The sequence below is a fragment of the Bombyx mori genome, chromosome 15 (genome assembly GCF_030269925.1).
Source record: "Bombyx mori chromosome 15, ASM3026992v2".
Lineage (NCBI taxonomy): Eukaryota > Metazoa > Arthropoda > Insecta > Lepidoptera > Bombycidae > Bombyx > Bombyx mori.
Window position 1 is genome coordinate 6233328 of NC_085121.1, and position 22857 is coordinate 6256184.

A 22857-nucleotide genomic window follows, 5' to 3' on the forward strand; every position below is an offset into this window, starting at 1 on the left:
CCAAATTGAGTTATTTCTGTTAAAGGAAAAATACGACTTTGAATTATGTTTTCACAAAGAAAGTTATTTCGGAATGTATATAATAAAATAAAAAGATTTTTTTTTTCACATAACATAATACCTGAGCACAAATTTTACCTCATCCTCTTTCGCGTCGGAGCGAAGGTGTTTTCTTCTAAAATAGGTATATCTCAAAAAGTCTTTAAATTTAATAGTGATTTTTGTGAAAGGATTCATTTTAACACGGAAACTCATATAGTATTTCAAGTAAACACGACCCGTGTGAAAGACAACAGTGCACAGAGTGGTTGACGATTAAACAAAGCGGAGCAATCTTATCATAACGAGTTATATCATTAGATGTTATTTTATAACCGGAGGACCATTTATCTAATCGTGAATATAATAGATAAATTATACCAAATATGTTTATTAATACAAATTATAAACGTGTTAATAAATTTTCTTTCGGTGCTCAAATAAAAAAATGTAATACTGCCTTTAGAAGCGTGGAGAAATTTATGTGAGTAAAAAAACAAATTAAACTTAAAATGACATTAAAAAAATATAAAAAATAAATAAAATAATTTAATAACTTTTATATCATGGTTCAATAAGAAACTAAAACGAATCTTTAATTATTTTTCTATCGTAGTTTTAACAGGAAACAAAAATGCCAGAGTCAATATCTTTAGTACCGATACTTGCTAGAAAGATTAAAGTAATCTTATCATGACATTGTATTGCATGTGACTAGATATAAAATTCAGGTAATTTAGTTACATCGTAAATGTTTTTTTAAAGTTTTCACTGCACTATTACAAAGACGAAACGCACTATGAAACACAAAAAAAAAAAATTAAAACCAAAAGATTATATCTTTTGAATAAAATAAAACCTATTTTTTATTTTAAATTATGAGAGACGCCTTCTGTCTTTGTTCAACAGTCAACTGTATTGATCTTCATCGTCACCTAGTCTATACTTTTATACAGCCAGCTCACTTTTAATTAGATGGTAAATTAATGAATTTGCCATTGAATTAATAACTCAAGAAACAATGATAACGTTTATTTATTTAACTTTGCTTCGAATAGTTTTGCAAATTTGAATGTTGTTGTCGGTAAACTGATTATGCATTATTGAAAATAAATTTTATCACAATGGAAACTTAATTAATGAGGTTTGTTTTGTTTTAAATGAAATTTTAATTTGTCAGCATTCTTTATTATTTTCATTCATTTCATTTTTTTACTTTGTTTAAATGGTCAGACGAGGTTAAGGACGTACCGGCGTGACTGGTCGAGATATTTCAAAATTATATATTTTTTATTGGCTTTTATTCAAAACACAGGCAAATAATTCATTTTAATTTAACGGTTAAACATAATAAATCCCCCTATTTCTTTCGCAAAGCAGTAAAACATTCTAATTTGAAGGTTAAGTTTGAGTTAAGGTTAAGTTAGTTTCTCAAAATTTGCGTAAATACTAGTGGTAGGGCGTCTTCTGAGCTCACTCGGATAGGTACCACCACTCCGCCTATTTCTGCCGTGAAGCAGTAATGCGTTTCGATTTGAAGAGTGGGACAGCCGTTGTACTTTAAAAACGGAGACTTAGCACTCGTGTTTCAAAATGGGTGGCGGAGTCTAGGCTGTTGATGCTACGTAGCAACGTGTTAACACCAGGTGGGCTGCGAGTTCGTCCACCTTACCAATAAAAAAATAAAAACTTTTTCGTCAAATTGATTGTGGTGTTAACGCTGATCCTATTGCATATATTAAACTAAACATTTTGCAATCATACGTTATGAACACTTTTAAACCTTTTAAACATGTACTACAGCATACTATCTATATACCCTTTTTTGGGTTTCGATCGTCTTTGTCGATTTACATGTCATTCAAATTGATTATAGGTTTATGTGCTCACAAACAAGAATAGTACAAAAAAATAAGTAAATAAGTACATATTATTCAAAGCTAACGTAACAATGGCTTGGAAATGCGTCTTCATTTTAAGGAGATTGCCTTCGAACGAAATATTTATTCTTGTTAAAGGATATAAAGAAAATTTTGTTAATAGCTGCTTTATCATACAAATAAATATACGAGCATTTTTAAAGAAAATACTTGAAAAACACTTAACATTTCTTATAAATTTAGTTTCTTAATAATTAATTTTGTAGGCAGCGACTTAGCTATGCCCCTGGCATTGCTGAGGTCAGTGTGCGACGGTAACCACTTATCATCAGGTGGGCCATATGCTTGTCTGACTATAAAGGTAATATTTTATTATTATTTCAAATCTAATGATGGAGGTTCATCGATTTATGATTATTTTGATGAGTAAACTCATATGTTTTTTATACTCATACAAACATATACGAATATCCAAAATGGATGGTGGCTATATTCTTTATTGGTTAACTAGTTTATTATGATATGTTTAACTATTGAAGTTAGATACTGAATAACTTATAGCTTCCGTTCGCTTTTATTGTTTTGTTGACAGTGCTCATGATATTTGTAAATAGGTCAATTGTATTGGCAGTAAATCTGATATAGATACAATAAATTATGCATGATTACGTGGTATATTTGCTTAGAAAATATAGCATTATACTATAGCATTTATACGAAAAAAAAAAATGAATTGGATTGGTCTACGTAATAAAGTCGTACTTATTTTTCCGCACTTTGTTCAAGGAAATAATTAAATTTGATCTCGTAGCGACCGGAAAACTTAATAAATTTACTCTTTTAAAGCACCGATAAAAATATTTTAGGGTTAAGTGCCTTTTAAAGCTTAAGCAGCTAAAATTCTGTCGCCCCTAAAAACTTACTACTAGCTTTAAGTCCAGGAATTGTGAACCTAAATATGTTATTTTCTTAAAATTAGTGTTTTGTTTCGTTTATTTGCTAACAGAAAAAAAAGGGTTCATTAGTGTTAATACATGCAAAAAATCTCACGTGTAACTAGATTTTCACACATTATGGTACTTAAAATGAATTTTCTGTTAATAATGCTCCTTTTGAGCGGTTGTAAATTGTATCTATTGTATATTTGTTGTATCTACAGTATCTAAGTATTATCATGAGAAGAAGGTTTTGCATTATCAGTGTACACAAATACATAATATAAACTTGTACACTGTATGTTTAATTTAATGAACGTGGTATTTAATAGATATTTCTATTTATAATTAGATATTATGTTTTTTTTTTATTGCCTAGAAGGGTGGACGAGCTCACAGCCCACCTGATATTAAGTGGTTACTGGAGCCCATAGACATCTACAACGTAAATGCGCTACCCACCTCGAGATATAAGTTCTAAGGTCTCAGTATAGTTACAACGGCTACCCCACCCTTCGAACCGAAACGCATTACTGCTTCACGGCGGAAATAGGCGGGGCGGTGGTACCTACCCGTGCGGACTCCCAAGAGGTCCTATCACCAGTGATTACGCAAATTATAATTTTTTGAATTATAATTAATAATTGTTTATTAATGAGTTACACTAAAAATCTTTGTCTCTAATTGACACAGCTGAGAAATCCAAGTTTCTCAATAAATATATATACAGCAGTTTCCAGTATTTCACATGTTGGTTGACGACTCAAGGTGATTACCGCCACCTTGATTACCGCCACCTACCTTGAGTCAAAACGTCGAATTAATTGAATTGTATAATGGATGTGCCACCGCTTAGACTAGTACGTTCGACTGCTTTGCTTTAGAAATGAGTCGTCTATTATCAAAGGTGGCAATCTGTGCATTTGGACAAAAAAATGTTATTGATATGTCAATACAGATTGATTTCAATATAATCGTCTCCTTCAAAGAATACGGTTCAAAACCTGCATTAAATAAAAGTTAATACTTAACCTGTTATTTATCTAAGATGTCGTTCAGAAGAGTTTTGTGACTGCCAATGGAATACAAAGTCAATAATTCGTTTTTCTGATTTACCAATAATTGTCCAAAAGTCACATTGCCGGCTTTGATAATAGTCGACTCAAATATACTAACTACTTCGCCTGCACCAGTATAATGTTGTACGCAGTTTATATTTCAATGTCAATTTGAAAGTGCGATAAACTTTAGCCTTCATTCGATAAAAACGGCCTAAAATTTTTGTCTATATTTTCGTTATCGTCGAGACAAACTAACTCAGTAACAAAAACTATCTAAAGTATCGATCGATTCGGAATTTTTGTTTGGATATTTCTATCACTGAACTCGGACTAAACGTAACAAATTTATTGAGAAATTAGAAAAATTTAATTCTTCAAAATAAACAAAGTCTGTATGTATCTTTAATAATAGAAATAAAAATCTTAAAAATAGAAATAATGTAGGTATTACTGGTGGTAGGACCTCTTGTGAGTCCGCACGGGTAGGTACCACCACCCCGCCTATTTCCGCCGTGAAGCAGTAATGCGTTTCGGTTTGAAGGGTGGGGTAGCCGTTGTAACTAACTATACTGAGAACTTAGAACTTATATCTTAAGGTGGGTGGCGCATTTACGTTGTAGATGTCTATGGGCTCCAGTAACCACTTAACACCAGGTGGGCTGTGAGCTAGTCCAACAATCAAAGCAATAAAAAAAAAGGTACGGAAACATAATATTGTGTAATGTATTACGTATTCATATCTTTTATTTTTACTGTGTAATAAGATTACTGTAGTGATTGTTTGTTATCGATAAAACTTAATGAGCGTAAAAAATTGCATACATATTTGCCTAGAAGGTATTTATTTATTGGTAACATTGTTTTGCGGTCGACACGTGTGGACGGACGACACATTTTACCTGCATTTAATAATCGATTAATATTAATTAACGACGCATCCAAATGATGGAATACGAAAGGCTATGTAAAAAAATAAGTTAAAAGTCTAAAGAAAAGCTATGTAAAAAAAATAAGTTAAAGTCTAAAAAGCTCTTTAGACGACTCGCGTATCAAATATTTGTACGTGCCTTTGCTTATCATTCTTGGATTAGGATAAGAGGGCAGGTGCCGAGTTAGACAAGGCATATCACCGAACGCGTTCGTTTTAAATAAAATATCACTTCAAAGGTAAAGTCGTGTGAGGATGATGTATACGCGCATGGATGGGCGTATACTATTTAGTTTTGTTCATAGTACTGAAGCTCAGAAACACAAGGGCCCACTGAGTTTCTCGTCGGATCTTCTGAGTGGGTCGCGATTCCGATCCGGCGGTAGATTCTGCGAAGCACTGCTCTTGCTAGGGCTAGTATTAGCAAATTCTCTCAGGTTGAGCCCGTGAGCTCATCTACGCGTCCGGACGTAGCTGGTATAGCCTCTTAGGTTACCAGCGAATAGGTAGGAAAAAAACCCCCACCATAACGTGAATTTCGGCACAGTGTGCTCAGTGCGAGTTTTTTAACGTTCTCGATAGCGTAAAAGTTAGCCCAATTTTGTATGCAGTTGCAGCGCCCCTAGCGGCAAACGTAGGCATTTTTTTTTTTTTTCCTACCTATGCTGATAGCCTTGAGAGGCTATTTCAGCTTCACCCTAACGTTTGTAGGTGAGCTCGCGGGGCTCAACCGGAGAGTTGCTAACACTGACCCTAGCAAGAGCAGTGCTTCGCAGAATCTACCACCGGATCGGAAACGCGACCCACTGAGAAGATCCGGCGAGAAACTCAGTGGGCTGTGTCTATGGGTTAGTTCGCTCTTCGAGCCCTTCGTCGCAAGCGACGGGATCGACGAGGACGGTGACCGGTTGTAGGCAAACGCTCGAACTCCATACAAATCTGAGCTAACTTTTACGCTATCGAGAACGTTAAAAAACTCGCGCTAAGCCCACAGACCTTAAGACATAGCGTCGAAGTCTCAATAGTATCGTATAATAGTTGTTCTAACCTTAAAGTACTTCGTCGTGAGCTCCGACTGACGGTCTTAAAAAAATAATTGCACATCGTGCTTTTATTATTTAATAAATACAATAATTTACGTAATAAATAAACACGTTAGATATATGTATCATCAGTCAGACCAACAGGTGGTGTTTGAAGTTCGTTGTATTAATAATTATAAAATGATATTTAAGTCTCATTTTTCATATTTATGTCTGTGTAGATAAATTTTAAATACTGTTTCTGATAAGTGCATTCGAACCACTCCAGGACGGCTGTACTGATTTGGGATTTTTTACGTTCGTATGTAATGATATTAAAGAAAGAAAAATATAGAAAGATGCCCGTAAAATTTGGAAAATTCTATAACAACAAAGAAATGTAATTAAATTTCAACAAGATTTTTTGCTGTCGCTAGTGTTCTATCCAGATTTTTGCCTATTTCCTCTTCCTTCATCCAGATTATTATCACTAAATAATAAATATGTTTAGTAACAAAACATAAAAAAAAAAAATGTTTTATTACATTACATTTTACTTTACGTTTTACGCTGCACAATAAAGTAGAATAGGCCTCATGCCTCAACGAGGTGATGGCAATGGGCTGCGGTAACAATTTAAGGCCAGTGGTGTGTTTAGTGCGAGTTTTTTAACGTTCTCGATAGCGTAAAAGTTAACTCAAATTTGTATGGAGTTGGAGCGTTTGCCTACGTTTGGCGCTGGGACGCTGTTCCAAATGCTTACAAATTTGAGTTAACTTTTACGTTATCGAGAACGTTAAAAAACTCACTCAAAGCACACAAATGATCCTATTTAAATCCAGGAGAACTCGTTGACCCATCGCATTAATTACATAAAAACACACACACACACACAAATTTAAAATATATTTAACGATCTTTATTTTAAATATTAAATTTTTTTACTCACACAGATAAACAACGAAAATAATTATACAAAGAACGCATTTAAAATAAAACAAACAAATCAACCTACCTTTCAAAGTACTCAAAGGTTAAAAAACATATAAAATTGAAGGTCCAATCTTGTTTATAAACAAGCCTGGGTCGGTCGTGCGCGTGCTCACTTCAAACTCTTGTAAAACGCACGGCAGACAGCCACAGACTGTTTAGATTGACTACTGGTAGTCCAATGCGCTTGAAATCTCATTTCGCTTTGTTATAAATCGTTAAAACCGATGTCTTTTTGTTTGTTTATTATTGTATTCACGTTCGGGAGCAGAGTTAAAATTTGTTAGCTCGTAGATTCATTTTAAAAGCAATTTATTTAAGAAGGAATCTATGTACATATAATAATATTGAAGGTTTTACTGTGCTAAATTTTTTTTTATTGCTTGGATGGGTGGACGTGCTCGCAGCCCACGTGCTGTTAAGTGGTTACTGGAGCCCATAGACATCTACAACGCAAATGCGCCACCCACCTTGAGACATAAGTTCTAAGGTCTCAGTATAGTTACAACGGCTGCCCCATCCTTCAAACCGAAACGCATCACTGCTTCACGGCAGAAATAGGCAGGGCGGTGGTACCTACCCGTGCGGACTCACAAGATGTCCTACCACCAGTAAAACATAATATGTAATTAAATTTTACGCAATGTCGCAATGTCAATTTTGAAGATATTTGTAATTAAAGATTTTAACAGAAGTCCATGCTAATCCGCCATTGACAATATTTTTAGTACGAACATTCATGAAAACTATTCGAGACATAAATATAACACATGTACATCAGGTACACGTGAAATGGATTAAATATAAGTATGTACTCAAATGTTATAAGTAAGTACGCGTTGGAAATTAGAGAATTAAAAATATACATACCTACATGTATCACGCAACACAAGATACGTATGATAATTGCAATATACATTAAGCTCGTTCATATTCGTTGCGTAGATAACACGGTTTATTTATGTCAATATATAATAATATGTAGTTATTACAAAACAATGTTTTAAGTTTTTTTTTTTTTAATTTTTTTTTTATTGCTTAGATGGGTGGACGAGCTCACAGCCCACCTGGTGTTAAGTGGTTACTGGAGCCCATAGACATCTACAACGCAAATGCGCCACCCACCTGGAGACACAAGTTCTAAGGTCTCAGTATAGTTACAACGGCCACCCCCTTCGAACCGAAACGCATTACTGCTTCACGGCGGAAATAGGCGGGGTGGTGGTACCTACCCGTGCGGACTCCCAAGAGGTCCTACCACCAGTGATATCACCTTATTACATTATTGATTGAAGCTGTACAATAAAGATGTCCTGTTAACTGTGTATGATTCTTATTAGTTTATACGGTATATTTTGCTGATTTTTCTCATCTATGTAAGTGTGCTCCTAAAAAATATTTATGTAGTAATTAAAAAAAAACCTTATCATTAGAACATTAGGAACGCTACTCTTGCGTGCCGTAAAATAATATATTTTATTCAAACTCTAGAAGAAACAACGCTTCTTGTATATACGTTGACAAATTATTTAGTTACGATCCGTTGAATCCAAAAAGGTAGTTACATATTTTTGAAAAATTAAAACAAGACGCATGTATAAGGAGTCATAACACAAATATTATTAAAGTGAGACGTCATTACGTTATCAAAATCCTGTGCGTGTTTTTAATAAGTACATATTAATATCAACAGAGCCTTGAATATTTTTTTTTAGAATCACGGTCACAATGAACAAGTTCAACACTCTGACCATATAGTTTTTTTTATCGATTATTTTTGTCAGTATCAGGAATTATTTATACCGCCGATTACCGCTTGATTTAATTTTCGGGTTTAGTTTGAATACGACTTGTATTGAATTGGCTGTTAGTTTATTGTTTACTGTAACAATAAACTAACTTTATGCTTAATGTCAATTAATAACGTTGGATCAAAATGGAGTGATGTCATTCAGATGTATAGGTACTTTGAAAATATGTAGATATAATAATTTTATTAGCATCGATTAAGAATCATGTGCGACTACTGGATTCAGTCAATTGTAACACTGTGGAGGTTGATAGGAATATCATTGAAAGTTCATATTATATTATATCTCCAAGCAGATTATCTTCTTGTATTGTATAGATTTGAAGAAACCGATATAGATTTCAAGATACCTTGTTAATATATGATTTTACAGTTGCCATGACGTCCTTCAGAACATAATCTCCGATAATGTTATTGTGGTAAAATTTTTTTTATAGCTTAGGTGGGTAGACGAACTCACAGGCCACCTGGTGTTAAGTGGTTACTGGAGCCCATAGACATCTACAACGTAAATGCGCCACCCACCTTGAGATATAAGCTCTAAGGTCTCAAGTATAGTTACAGCTGCTGCCTCATCCTTCAAACCGAAACGCATTACTGCTTCACGGCAGAAATAGGCAGGGCGGTGGTACCTACCCGCGCGGACTCACAAGAGGACCTACCACCAGTAGAGCAGAGCATCTAAGCAGAGAAGACCTAAAAGTTGTCGGATCAACTATATACATACGTGTGTGTAATCCTCAGATGTTTTATAGCTACAAGTCATTAACAGTCAAATGATCAGACAGATACCATCATTTAAATTTCTATTTATATCGAGGAACATGTCAGTTATAGCGTCCTGTTGAATGTTCCTGACCTGATCCACTCTCAGTGCGATTGGGAGCTTCCGGTACTAACGCCACCAGAAACCAGAGCGTCAGTAACGAGGCTCATCGAAGAGCTTGAGATCACACTTAATCCATAACCTCAGTCCACTGAGTTTCAAGCCGGATCTTCTCAGCGGGTCGCTATGCCGACCCAGTAATATATGAATTCGCAACGCAGCTGCCCTTGATTTCTTAGGTCTCCTTCGGATTGTTATTAAAAACCCCACCTCTCCCCCAACAAACCTTGCATAACAATGTAGGTTAAAGGTTTTAGTTCTTCTAACTATGAGCATTAAAATAAATGTCAATCAAGATAATAAAGACAAGTTTATGAAAATAATATTATTGAAGATTGTGCACTCGCAACCATAGCAAATATGTTGCATATGGTTACAACCTGAACAAATAAATGGATAAAATAGCATGTTTGATATGTGTATGTGTACATGCGTAGGTATTAATACAAATATTTTGATATGTGTACATACATAGGTATTAATTCTTAATACATACCGTCTACTAGTTTAAAATTGAGTAACCCATAATACTTCTTACGAAAAAAAATATGAATGCGTACGTGCTTTGAGTCACTGAGGCAATAAACCTCCATTTCCCAAACATTTTAGATAAAACAGATTGAAGTGAACGTGTCATAGGGAATGTTTATTATAGCAAAATAAAAAATATATTTTTATTTTATACTAGCTGACCCGGCAGACTTCGTAGTACCTCAATCGATAAATAAAAGGCCTAAGCTTTTGTATAAAATAAACTTTGAACAACCAAAAGTAATCCGTCCGACGGGGGACTCATCAAAGGAAAAACAAAACAGTTCTTTTTATTTAATTCCGAGCATTTTTATATTTATCTACCTTTTAAACCTTCTCTGGACTTCCACAAATAATTTAAGACCAATATTATCCAAATCGATCCAGCCGCTCTCGAGTTTTAGCGAGACTAATGAACAGCAATTCATTTATATATATATATATATATATATATTTAGATAGATAGATAAATAGATGTCAGTTCTAATACAACAGAACAGTGATGCATGCATAGTGTTTTTTTTTATGATTGAAGGATTACTGCTGGCCCGGAGGCGTTTCCAGTTTCACCAGGAGGTGCAAACATGGTGAGCAAAGGCTCAGCCGGGAGGGATGGAATTACCTAACAGTTGCCCGAGCGCCTCCGAAGGAGACCTAACAACTCAAGAGCAGTTGCTTCGCAAATGAATTTACAACCGCACCGGAATCGACACTTCTTTTTCTTCTTGCCCTTGTCCGTACATTATGTGGGGTCAGCGCAGCATGTTCTTATCGTGGAATCTGGTGGATCCGTAAGGACGTGTCTAGGGCGTCGACGACTGGCTTCTGCGTGATTAGGATTCGGGGAGTAGTCAGCGGCGGCAACGATGAAGCGATTATCATGACGCATACCCTTATCGAAGTAACGTTCTGACGCTGACTTCATGTGTTTTTGGATTGATTCAAGGCTCAGGTCAGGATTCAAGTCGACGTTCTTCACGAACCACGGAGCTCCAACGGCTAACCTGCAAAGATGGGATTGTAGGGATTGGAGAGTGTCTATGCGTGTGCGGGCCGCGTGAGCGAACATCGCACTCGCGTAAATCACGACGGGCCTTGTGCAACTTTAGGGTAGATTTTGCTGAGAATAAACGGGGCACGGTCGTAGACTAATTTTATATGTGGGCGACATGGTATGGGTTGGCCGAAAAAGGTAATCGGGCCTTTTAGGAGGCTAATCCGAGAGGATATCCGTGTGTAGCTTCCTCTTTCAAATAGCACCGCCGCTGAACTGATGTTTATGCGCAATTTTCGGAACCACTGTACAAGGGTTACGGCTGCGCTCTGGAGTTTTCTCGCGATTAGGGACTTGTTTCTACTCGAGTAGTAAACGGTCGTGTCGTCGGCGAATAAAGCTAGCTGGGTCGGCGGCGACCGGAGATTGTTATTAATAAGTAAAATAAATAGAAGCGGAGAGAAGACGGAGCCTTGCGGGACTCCCGCCGTGAGCGGTCACGGCAAGGAGCGGGTTCCCTCGACTCGATATCGAAAAGAGTGGTTTGTCAAGAAGTCCCGTATTATGAGCAAGAGACTGTCCGGCATGCCCATGTTGAAAAGTTTGAAAATCCAGACAGATTGTGCCAGACTTAGTCGAACGCTTTTGTAACTTCGAAGAAGAGGGTTCCCATGTATAACGGTTTTTATCGGTTAAACCTGTTGTACGCATGAGGGATTTGCGCGAAATCCGAATTATTCATCGATGAGAATGTCCTTCGATGAGACGAAGTTTCTGGGGCGATTGTAGAGCAGACGCTCATACAGTTTGCCGGTAACTTGTCGCATGATTTTTTAGTTTACGGGATTTATGTATTTACTGGTAGTAGGATTTACTGGTGGTAGGACGTCTTGTGAGTCCGCACGGGTAGGTGCTACAACCCTGCCTATTTCTGCCGTGAAGCAATAATGAGTTTCGGTTTGAAGAGCGGGGCGCCCGTTGTACTGTTACAAGTGAGACCTTAGAACTCATGTCTCAAGTTAGGTGGCGGCATTTACGTTGTAGATGTCTATGGGCTCCGGTAACCACTCAACATCATGTGGGTCGTGAGCTCGTCCACCCATCCAAGCAATAAAAAAAAAGTATACCGATAACGTCCGCTTTTTTCCATATCGCGGAAAAGATCATGCATAATTTGTTTAGAGTTGCCGGTCTTCGATGCTAATGTAATATAATATGTATCGAAATGCAGTAATTTTTAAATTTCGTAGTTTGTTTTGGTAATTGAAACATGATATAGTTTTTTTTTAAGAAGTACTTTATCATAGTACCATCGACGAACGACTGGCGGTGCCCATGTAATTTCAAGAATCGTATGTATATCACAATAATCACAATTTAGTCGGTATTCATTGATTACGTATGTGACAATAGATTGAGTCCTTTATATAAGTCCTTTTTACTGGTGGTAGGACCTCTTGTGAGTCCGCGCGGGTGGGTACCACCACCCTGCCTATTTCTGTCGTGAAGCAGTAAAGCGTTTCGGTTTGAAGGGTGGGGCAGCCGTCGTTACTATACTTGAGACCTTAGAACTTGTATCTCAAGGTGGGTGGCGCATTTACGTTGTGGATGTCTATGGGCTCCAGTAACCACTTAACATCAGGTGGGCTGTGAGCTCGTCCACCCATCTAAGCAATAAAAAAATATATATAAGATGATATTATGAAACATCAATACGCCGAAAACGTGTTCTTATTGCCTTAATACGCAGACGAGAATACGGTCCATCTGATGCGAGTGGTCATCCATTTTATTTTTTAACTAAGCTGATGGTCTAGAGACCATATCAGCGTAACCCTAACTAGTAGGTGAGCTCACGGGGCTCAAACCTGACGATGTTGCTAACACGAACCCTAGCAAGAGGCGTGCTTCGCAGAATCTACCATCGGATCGGAAACGCGACCTACTGAGAAGATCCGGCGAGAAACTCAGTGAGCTGTGTCTGTAGGTTAATTTACTCACCGAGCCCTTCGTCGCAAGCTACGGGTTCAACGAGAACGATGACCGGTGCTTGGGGTACCTAAAAGCACCGTTAATGGATCGGGAGGATCCGAAATGACCTGTTTTGGGCGACGTCGACTGTTTACCATTTGGTCCGCAGGATCGACTATGTAGTTTTCGGCGGCCACGATGAGAGGATTCTCATATTGTGCCGCTTTATCGAAGTGGTCATCCATCGATCACTTCTCATGGACTTCGTTAATGCTAGAGCACACAGTTGAACCGCTGCCTTGAGGATGCAATCTTTTCAAAATGTAAAAATTTAAATATTTCAATACGATTGATAAATGAACTCAATTACTTACTGACTTACTGGCTCTTGCGGTATTAATCACCAAATTGATTAATTACTAAGAGTCGTATTGAAATACTTTTGGAGGTATTTTCACTAATGGATTTTTAATAATCTTAACCAATTCAATGAGTGATAATGGTTTAACGATAGGACTTTGGGTATCTGTGTTTTGTGGCGGATGTTTTTATTTTATTTACTAATTGTTTAAATGGATGGACGAGCATACGGCCCTCCTGGTGTAAAGTGGTTACCGGAGCCCATAGATATTAACAACGTAAATGCTACCACCTAACTTGAGACGTGAGTTCTAAATCTCAGTTTTTTATAGTACAACGGCTGTCCCGCCCTTCAAACCGAAACGCACAACTGCTTCACGCAAGGGCGGATCCAGCTTTGGCGCCAGGAGGGGGTCACATAGTCAAATTTAGATGCGTTCGTTCCCAAACGTTTGCCATTATACAAAGTTATTATATTATACTAAATTAATTAAATATTGAAGGTATGTAGTTACATAAAATCTGTATGGTGACAAAATATATAAATAAAGTCATTATATTCAATTAGTGGTTCACCTAAGTCCTGGAACCAGCTCAGGGGGTGGTCATGACCCCCATGACCCCCCCCCCTGGATCCGCCATTGGCTTCACGACAGAAATAGGAAGGGCCGTGGTTACTCCCCGTACTGGCTCACCATTAATAATGCAAATTATATTTTTTGCTGCTTTGATTTATATTATACGATGTTGTTCTTACATCGTGGAAGTCGTACATGAATATTAAATTTGTTCAGTACGTATTTCATTAAAAAAATTGGTACCCGCCTGCGGGATTCGAATACTAGTGCAGTCGCATCGCTCGATACGAATGCATCAGGCGTCTTGTCCTTTAGGCCACGACGACTTCAAAACATTCCATGTACCATGGGAAATAACAATTTGGGAAATCGTTTGAGACGAACTTACACAACTCTGTTTTACCATCGTCACCGGAATAGAGTTGAAAACGCTATGCTCTCAACTAGTGCCTTAGAAGGTGCTCAAACAACAACTCAAAACATAAATAGTAAAATTGTGTAAATTTTTTTAATTATTAGGAACTGATTGATAAAAATCGTATTATTACCAAATAAAGTATTTTATATAATCAATTTCAGTGCTGAAATAAATTATAAATTATCAATTTGATTGTAAATAGCGAAACTCTAATTATTATTTTTAATTCTAAATCATTTATCCCAGTATCTAAGAAGTTTTGCCTAGAAACTAGAATCATTGAAAACTTACATCATTGACAGGTTATCAGTATTTACTTTAATAGTAAGTCAAGTGCATTGATTACAAAACAAAGCGCGATACAACTAACAATAATTCTAGTTTGTGTTATCTGTAGGCAATGAATATTAATTAATTATTTTCAGACAAATTTTAACTTTGAATTCTTCCATAGAATCGTTTCTCAAATTGTAATATTGTTCAAGGTCAGTTTTTATAAAATGGAGCAAGCTATTGTAACAAGGTGAACATTAAAATGATTATTTGGAATCTAAATTACCATAACTTACTTGACTTTAAGTTGGTATTTAAAAAAATGTGTGAGCTGTATTTTAAGGTTTTTTATTCAACAAAATTCAAATGAAATTTAAAATGGTCTATTGAATTCTTAGATGGAGAAACCTTCGATAGTCAAAGTTTATTTTGAACACGTCTAACATACATTTTACATTATTTTTCAGCGATGCTGGTAATTTTAAGCTATATGCGTTGTTAGCTGTAAATATAACAGGAGCCGTCGGTTGTATATGTTTAACCATTCTTCTGGTTTTATCTGCACTTGGTTAGTTATTTTATAATGTTTTTTTATTTATCAAATCTGCCATATTTCCTTACAGATTGCAGCGGTTCAGTGATGTTAATCATGTCCCATACATAATTTGGTGCATCACAGGGCATACTGAAGTTATGGTCTTGAAGTTGTGGTCTCATTACAAGAAATTTTATTGATTCTTATTTTGATCGATACGAAAATCAAATCCTTATCCAACTATAACCGCTGAGCTATCACGCAATTTTCATCTCCTTTTACAGCGGAATTATTGACTATGTACTCGACTTCCATAATGAAAATAACCATTAATTTACGTCACTTAAAATTCAACACGAACAAATAAAAAGTGTCCACGTTCAACACCCCAATATTATTTTCTCCTATAAATACTAAAAATATGAGACAGAACCTCGTGGTATCATAGTTATTCACTAACCCCTGAACCTCGAGCTCACTCACCTTCCCTGGTGTAGATGTAAAGTCCTTTTTTTTCCTACCGATTCTAATGAACTCGAGGGGTCATACTATTAGATTTACCGAGCGCGTAGGTGAGCTCACGGGGCTTTAACCAGAGGACGTTGCTAACACTAGCCCTAGAAAGAGCAGTGCTTCGCAGAACCTACCACCGGATTGAAAGCGCAGCCCGCTGAGAAGATCCTGTGAGAAACTCAGTAGGCTCTGTCTAGTGTCTATCGGCTAGTTCACTCGCCGAACTTTTCATCGCAAGCGACGGGTTCGACGAGAAAAAAAAACAGCTATGAAAGCGAAGAACTAGCGAAACGATCAAAGACATTTCATAACACTGATTGACTATACAATGTAACTTCAAAACAATAGGATAAGGCAGGATGTGAATTATTGTATTTATTTTGTGTGTTATATTACATATAATATTATGTACAATAGAGGTTATTGTTAGCTCTTTGCAGAATTGGGTTCTGAATTATAATAGCTTTCATTTATACTCTAAACAAAGGACAACAGTTGCTATTTGTTATGTTACAAAGTACGTTCTAGATTCGAAGAATTGCATACTATGCTGTTATCAATTTGTGCCGTTTCTGCGTTAAATAACATTGTTAACTGACTCATTGTTGAATAATAATTATTTTGAATTACATTTCATAAGTACGCAATAATCATAATTATGGAAAGTGTACTTTTACAAAAATGATGGGTATGTATAATTTAATGTTTATGCTACACAGACAGAGATAAGTCATAAATAAATACGAACTGTATGATTATGTATACGTCAGCAATAAAATTATATAGTTTCTAATAGGTGTATGCCTACTGCTGTTTCAATATATTCATATTTGAAATAAATAATTGGAATGTACCTTCAAGCTTGAATTAGAAGGTCACAGAAGTAATTGTAACACTTTATTTTGTGTTATATTTGAGTCGACTATTATCAAAGGCGGCAATCTGACTTTTGGACAATGATTGGTAAATCAGAAAAACGAATTATTGACTTTGTATTCCATCGGCAGTCACAAAACTCTTCGGAACGACATCTTAGATAAATAACAGGTTAACTATTAACCTTTATTTAATGCAGGTTTTGAACCGTATTCTTTGAAGGAGACGATTATAATCAAATAAATCTGTATTGACATATCAATAAAATTTTGTTGTCCAAATGCACAGATTGCCGCCTTTGATAATAGACGACTCATTTACGGTGTCACGCGTGCCGACATAAAAATAGAACAGCTTTTAAGACTAATCACAAAAAATCGTTCCGTACTCTTTTTTGTTCGATAATCGAAGAGAAAAAACACGAATAGATCAACAGAAAATGTAAATCGGTAATTTGTGATCCAAACGCATTAACCTAAATTTTTTTTCTCAATACTCTGACTGTACTGGTATAATGATTTATCAAGAAGTTAAGAGCCAAATAGTGAGTGAACCAGTGGCTTAAGCAGACCCGTCACCCGTGCTCTTTACAATTTAACTATAAGTATTGCAAGCGTTCAAGTTTTATCTCACGTAAACCCACTTCATCTCATTCATGTTCCTGGTTCCCAGACATCCAGAGTTGAATACATACTAGGTAGATAGATTGGAAGCTGCGACCTATCGCATGGACCCGTATTGCAAAATACATGTCGAGGAATGCCTTTATTTTATCACAATTTAGATAATATGTAAACTTGTTAAATACTCTTTTTTTATTGCTTAGATGGTTAGCTTAGTGGACGAGCTCATAGCCCACCTGATGTTAAGTGGTTACTGGAGCCCATAGACATCTACAACGTAAATGCGTCATCCACCTTGAGATATAAGTTCTAAGATCTCCGTATAGTTACAACGGTTGCCCCACCCTTCAAACCGAAACGCATTACTGCTTCACGGCAGAAATAAGCAGGGCGGTGGTAGCTACCCGCGCGGACTCACAAGAGGTCCTACCACCATTAATTACGCAAATTATAATTTTGCGGGTTTCACTTTTATTACACGATGTTATTCCTTCACCGTGGACGTCAATCGTGAACATTTGTTGAGTACGTAATTCATTAGAAAAATTGGTACCCGCCCGGGATTCGAACACAGGTGCATCGCTCAACACGAATGCACCGGACGTCTTATCTCTTAGGCCACGACGACTTCGAAACATACGAGTACATACGAATACATGTGACACTTAAGTTAAATATACTAGGTATGTCAATGTATTTTCTATTGCATTGGTTGCTAACGAGCTCACGGCTCATCTAGTGCTAAGTGGTTACTGGAGTCCATAGAGGCCATAGATATCTACAACGTAAATGCGCCACCCACCTTGACGTATAAGTTCTAAGATCTCAGTATAGTTACAACAGCTGCCCTACCCTTCAAACCACTGCTTCACGGCAGAAATAGGCAGGGTGGTGGTACCTACCCGTGCGTCCTACCACCAGTAAATCGCCACCACATTGCCAGCGCAACCACGACCGCTCTGATAAGAGTGTCCCACTGAGAAGAGAAGAGAGTAGAAATACGCAGGGTACCTAGCTACCCATGCAGACCTTACAATACGCGCTATCACACTGTGATACTATCCCAAATTCAATAACAGAAAAATATTATCTGTTACTCTTTGTTCGCTAGGTGTGATTTTCGAAGAACCGGACATTGCACCTATTATATTGCAATTTATCGAAAAGTATGAAAATTCAACACTAGCACTGAACGAAGATCTCGAAATTAATTGGCTTTGGGCTTTAATGGAATTTTGATGCAGATTTTCGCTTAAAAATAAACTTTTATTATTTCATTCTTTTGTGTTCTTGTATCTCAAAACAATATTGACACTAGTGTTAAAACACAATTAACCACTTTGACAACTCTTTTTTTTTTTCTTACCTATGCTGATAACCTGGAGAGGCTATTTTAGCTTCACCCTAACGTGTAAGTGAGCTCACAAAGCTCAAACCGGCTAGGGCCAGTGCTAGCAACACGTCCTTCCCTGGCCTTTGCAGAATCTACCACCGGATCGGAAACGCGACCCACTGAGAAGATCCGGCGAGAAACTCAGTGGGCTGTGTCTATGGGTTAATTTACTCGTCGAGCCCTTTGTCGCAAGCGACTGGTTCGGCGAGAACGGTGACCGGTGCTTGAGGCACCTAAAAGCACCCTTAATCGATCGGGAGGATCCGTAATGACGTGTTTAGGGCGACGTCGACTGTTTACCATTCGGTCCACAGGATCGGGTATGTAGTGACAACTCCACAATGCTTCAGTCCACGATACCTTCCACGCAGCCGAGGATAGACTGAGCGTACCAGAGGATAGCGTACCAGAGGCCACGAGCCTCGGCACCGAGGTCTATCGACTCAAAGAGGAAGAACAAGATTTGACAAGGTGAACAATGACACATATATTGAGGCATGAGCTCGAAATCTTATATTACTGACCAAAATAGACAGTGTTATATATAAATTAAAATAATAGTAATAATAAATAAATAAATATTTACTAACAATCACGCCACGTTAACTGGTCCCGTGCTAAGTTCGTCAAGAACTTGTGTTACAGGTACCAGAGAACGGAAAAAAATGTAAGATTTTTATTATACACATATATTTAATATACATCCATAACCCTGGAAAAGACAATTTATATTTATCATACAAATATCTTCCCTTGGCGGGATTCGAACCCGCGACCCCCTTGTGTAGTGACGATGTCAATTACCACTACACCAGACGGCCAGAAATAAATAATAAAGATAATAATAATAATAAGCCTTTTATTCCATACAAATAGTAGGTTGCATACATATTTTAAACATAATAAAAAAAAAATAAAGAAGAAAAGAGAAGAAGAAAAAAAAGTACTGATGATATTACACGTGTTTCACTTAATTTGCTTCCCTTCTCTCTCCCTTCCGTTTCCTTACAAAAGTATAAATCTAGACAACGTTTTAAAAAATATATAGAAGTTTGTTTGCATGGACCCCTCCTCAAGTGAAGGTGAAGGCCTCCTCTAAAGAATAACAGCTGTTTTATCATTAAGTTCTGACGTTGTAAGTTACTATGTAAAGCTGATCTTTCTTCTCTTTAGTTGAGTGAAATATTTCTTGGGTTTGTGTTCCATTTTCTTATTATTGAAGAAGTTTGAGATATCTTCCTTAGAGGGTTATGGTCTTGATCTTCCACGGTGACCAGCCGGATTGGAAGATGGTTTTTGTTGCTTCGTTGAAATTAAATGAATGTTGCATCGTTGAGGGAGGGCGCAGTTGGTTGCTATGAATGTAAGTTATTGGTTGTATTGTCGTTGGTTTGGTTATGTGGTGTGTTGACGTTATTGCTTACTAAAATAGCTTAGAATACTAGGTTTTAGAACTCCTTCTGAGACACTGTTTGATCTAGGTATAGATGGGTTTGCTTGTTTTATTTTGCTTTTCTTAGTGGGTCTTGTTGTACTTTTACGAACTAGTGCTTGAGAATTGGGATCTGACTCTGGTGAAGTCATCAGTGTTCTTTTGTTGTTTGATTTTAATAAAACAAGTTTATCGTATTTTATCGTGACTTTATTTCCTTTCTCGCGCTCTCTATTTGCTTCTTCCTGTAGTTCTTTCCTTTTTTCTAATATGTATTTAGGGTAATCTTCGTTCAAGTAGTATTGGGTATCTATTAATAATCTTCTTTGCTTGAGAATGCTGACCTTTGAACCAAGGGTAGAAAAGGTTAAAATTATTGGTCGCGGTTTATCACATTTTTTTCCCACTCTCCTTATTTCCTGAATATCTCTACAATCCAATTTTAAGGACAATTTTTCACTTATGAATTGCAACATATTTTTCTCCAAATTATGATAGGATGTCTCACTCTCTTCGATACCGAAGAAAATTATGTTTCTTTGTCTTGCTTGTCTTTCCATAAATTGAATCCTTTTTTCTTGTTGTTCAACATTTTCTTTCAAGGTTTGATGTTTTTCTTCCAATATGGTAAATTTCTCTTCTAATTTGTTGGTTATGTTGAGTGTTACTTGTTCTGTCACCTTTTCGCCATTTTTCAGAATTTCTATTTTTTGTGCGTTCAGTTCTTTTTGAATATTTTGTAAGGCTTTCATAATTTCCTCCATAGTGTCTGTTTGTTTTGTTTTGGTACTTGTTGCGTCCTCTAGTAGAACTAGATATAATTTTTTGTGTGTAAATCGAACGTAATTTGCCTTTTTCCTAATAGATGGCGCTGTTTCGCAGTTTATTTTCTATGACAGGCGAAATTGCAGACTCATTCAGGAAAGAAGTTATGTTTTTCCAAAAAAGGAATAACTTACGCGATTTTCATTTATTTGCACTCCGGAACTTTCATAGATTAACACTAATATAATTTAAATTCCTGGATTCGCGAGAAAAAACTGGAAAAGTTCTTAGATTGTCGTTTGTTAAAACTTCATTTTTTTTAAGTATTTTGTGTATTATTCGTTAACTTGGGACCTTGTCTTCACTATATAGTCATATTCACTAGTTTATTTGCCACTTGTACGATTTTTTATCACTAAATTCACTTTAAATTATATTTTTAAATAACTTTTTTACGGTCTATGTTGTTACCGCGTCTCAGTACCGCCTACCCTCGTATCGATCTGTATAATAAAGATAACATGACTTAAATATAAAGTTCAAAAGCTAAAGTTTTGCAATGCGAAAATCAATCGCACATTCCGCAATAATTAACAATACTGACGTCGAAACCAAAATGGAACTGCTTTATTAGTTTCATATCGCACGCTAAGTGAATTCATCCTGATAAACCATCCAGCTCTGAATTGAAACAATACGATAACCCGTGTGCGAGCCACTTCATAACTAAATGAGCGTCGCAGAATTAAGTTGAGTTTTTGTTTCAACGAAAATGTTTTGGATTTTTCTCTTCATTCTCGTGTTTATCACTTTAGCAGGTAACATTAAAAATGCATTCTTAATAATTATACAATATTGTCGGTCTGCCCATAGTATTTATGTCATCATTCCGATAGAGGCACCCGTCACGTGCGGACGTGCTCATCGTCCACTCGATCGCCCGGTCTTTGTTCGCCCGGCTTTTGTTAGCCCGGCCATTGTTCGCGCGGCCTGTGTTTGTGGTACATCTGCCGACTAAGTGCTCTTTCTGGAAGTTTTTATTTGTTTTGTTTCCTTTTGTTGTTTCTGTGTTCGTGGTACATCTGCCGACAAAGTGGTTTCCTGCAAGTATTTATTTGTTTTGTTTCTTTTCGTAATTTCTGTTTTGTTGTGCTTTTTCTTTGTCCTGTAGTAATCGCGCCGCATTGCCACCTGTGTTCAATAGAACCGCTCAGGTCCGAGAAGTTGGGGCCTCGCCGCAAGGCGAGTGTTTTCAAGACCCGGGGCCGCCCCACCTGGGTACTCAGCGATCATGGACGCTGTATTCGCGGAATTCCTCCGACTTCGCCACCCACAGCTCGCCTCGGAGTTTTTGGCCTTCAAGGCCAATCACACTGCGAGCCCTCTCGAGGACTCCGCCGCGCTCGCTGCTCCTGCGTCGCCTGTACCTGCGTGCAGAGCTTCTGCATTGAGCACCGCAGCCTCTGTCGTGCCTGCCGCTCCCGTGTCGCCTATACTGGCGAGAAAAGCTGCTGCGTCGTCCGCCGTGACCATCGTTTCAGCTGAGCGATCATCCGCGGCCTCCGTCGCGCCCTCTAAAACACCTACACTTGCTCGTAGGTCGCCTGCACCCGCCTCCTCGTGCTCCGACTCTGACTCGGACATGGAGGTCGACCTCGCCCCCGCCTCATCGACGGATGGATTCACCCTGGTACAGAAGGGTAAGAAGCGTGCCGCGGAGTCTCGAGCTCCCGCGGCCGCTAAAATTAGCAAAGCCGTGAACGCGTCGCGCCCCCGCCCTCAGACTCCCGTTGCGCCCCCAGCCCGTGCCACTCCGTCGCCGCGTCCGGTGGCACAAAATAAAACCCAGACCCCTCCCCCGGTTATCCTTCAGGAGAAGGCAGCTTGGGATCGAGTTTGCCTGGCCCTTAAGGCCAAAAATATAAATTTCACGAATGCCCGTAACCTCGCGAACGGCATTCAAATTAAGGTTCAAACACCCGACGACCATAGGGCCCTCTCTTCTTACCTCCGTAAGGAGCGTATAAGTTTCCATACGTATACG

The 22857-nt window shown here is 37.6% G+C and overlaps 2 protein-coding genes across 5 annotated transcripts in view; both read right to left on the reverse strand.

Moving 5' to 3' along the window:
- LOC101745043 (kynurenine formamidase) overlaps positions 1–7748 on the reverse strand; it is a 16841-nt gene extending 9093 nt beyond the window's left edge. Inside the window, exon 1 of one of the 4 annotated variants that reach the window (XM_062672471.1) lies at positions 7726–7748. Coding sequence is in view for 1 of the 4 variants with exons in the window: in XM_038015790.2 (XP_037871718.1) it covers positions 139–255 (117 nt within the window). In the remaining 3 variants the exon portion in view is untranslated. Of the gene's footprint in view, positions 1–138; positions 977–6841; positions 7048–7725 lie in introns of those variants that run through there. The other 3 variants (XM_038015791.2, XM_062672470.1, XM_038015790.2) reach the window with 3 other exon arrangements.
- Positions 7749–19667: 11919 nt separating this feature from the next.
- Positions 19668–21479, reverse strand: LOC134200177 (uncharacterized). The gene has a single exon (XM_062672472.1). The coding sequence runs from the start codon at positions 20810–20812 to the stop codon at positions 20030–20032; it is 783 nt and encodes a 260-aa protein (XP_062528456.1). The 5' UTR covers positions 20813–21479; the 3' UTR covers positions 19668–20029.
- Between the last annotated feature and the right edge of the window lie 1378 nt (positions 21480–22857).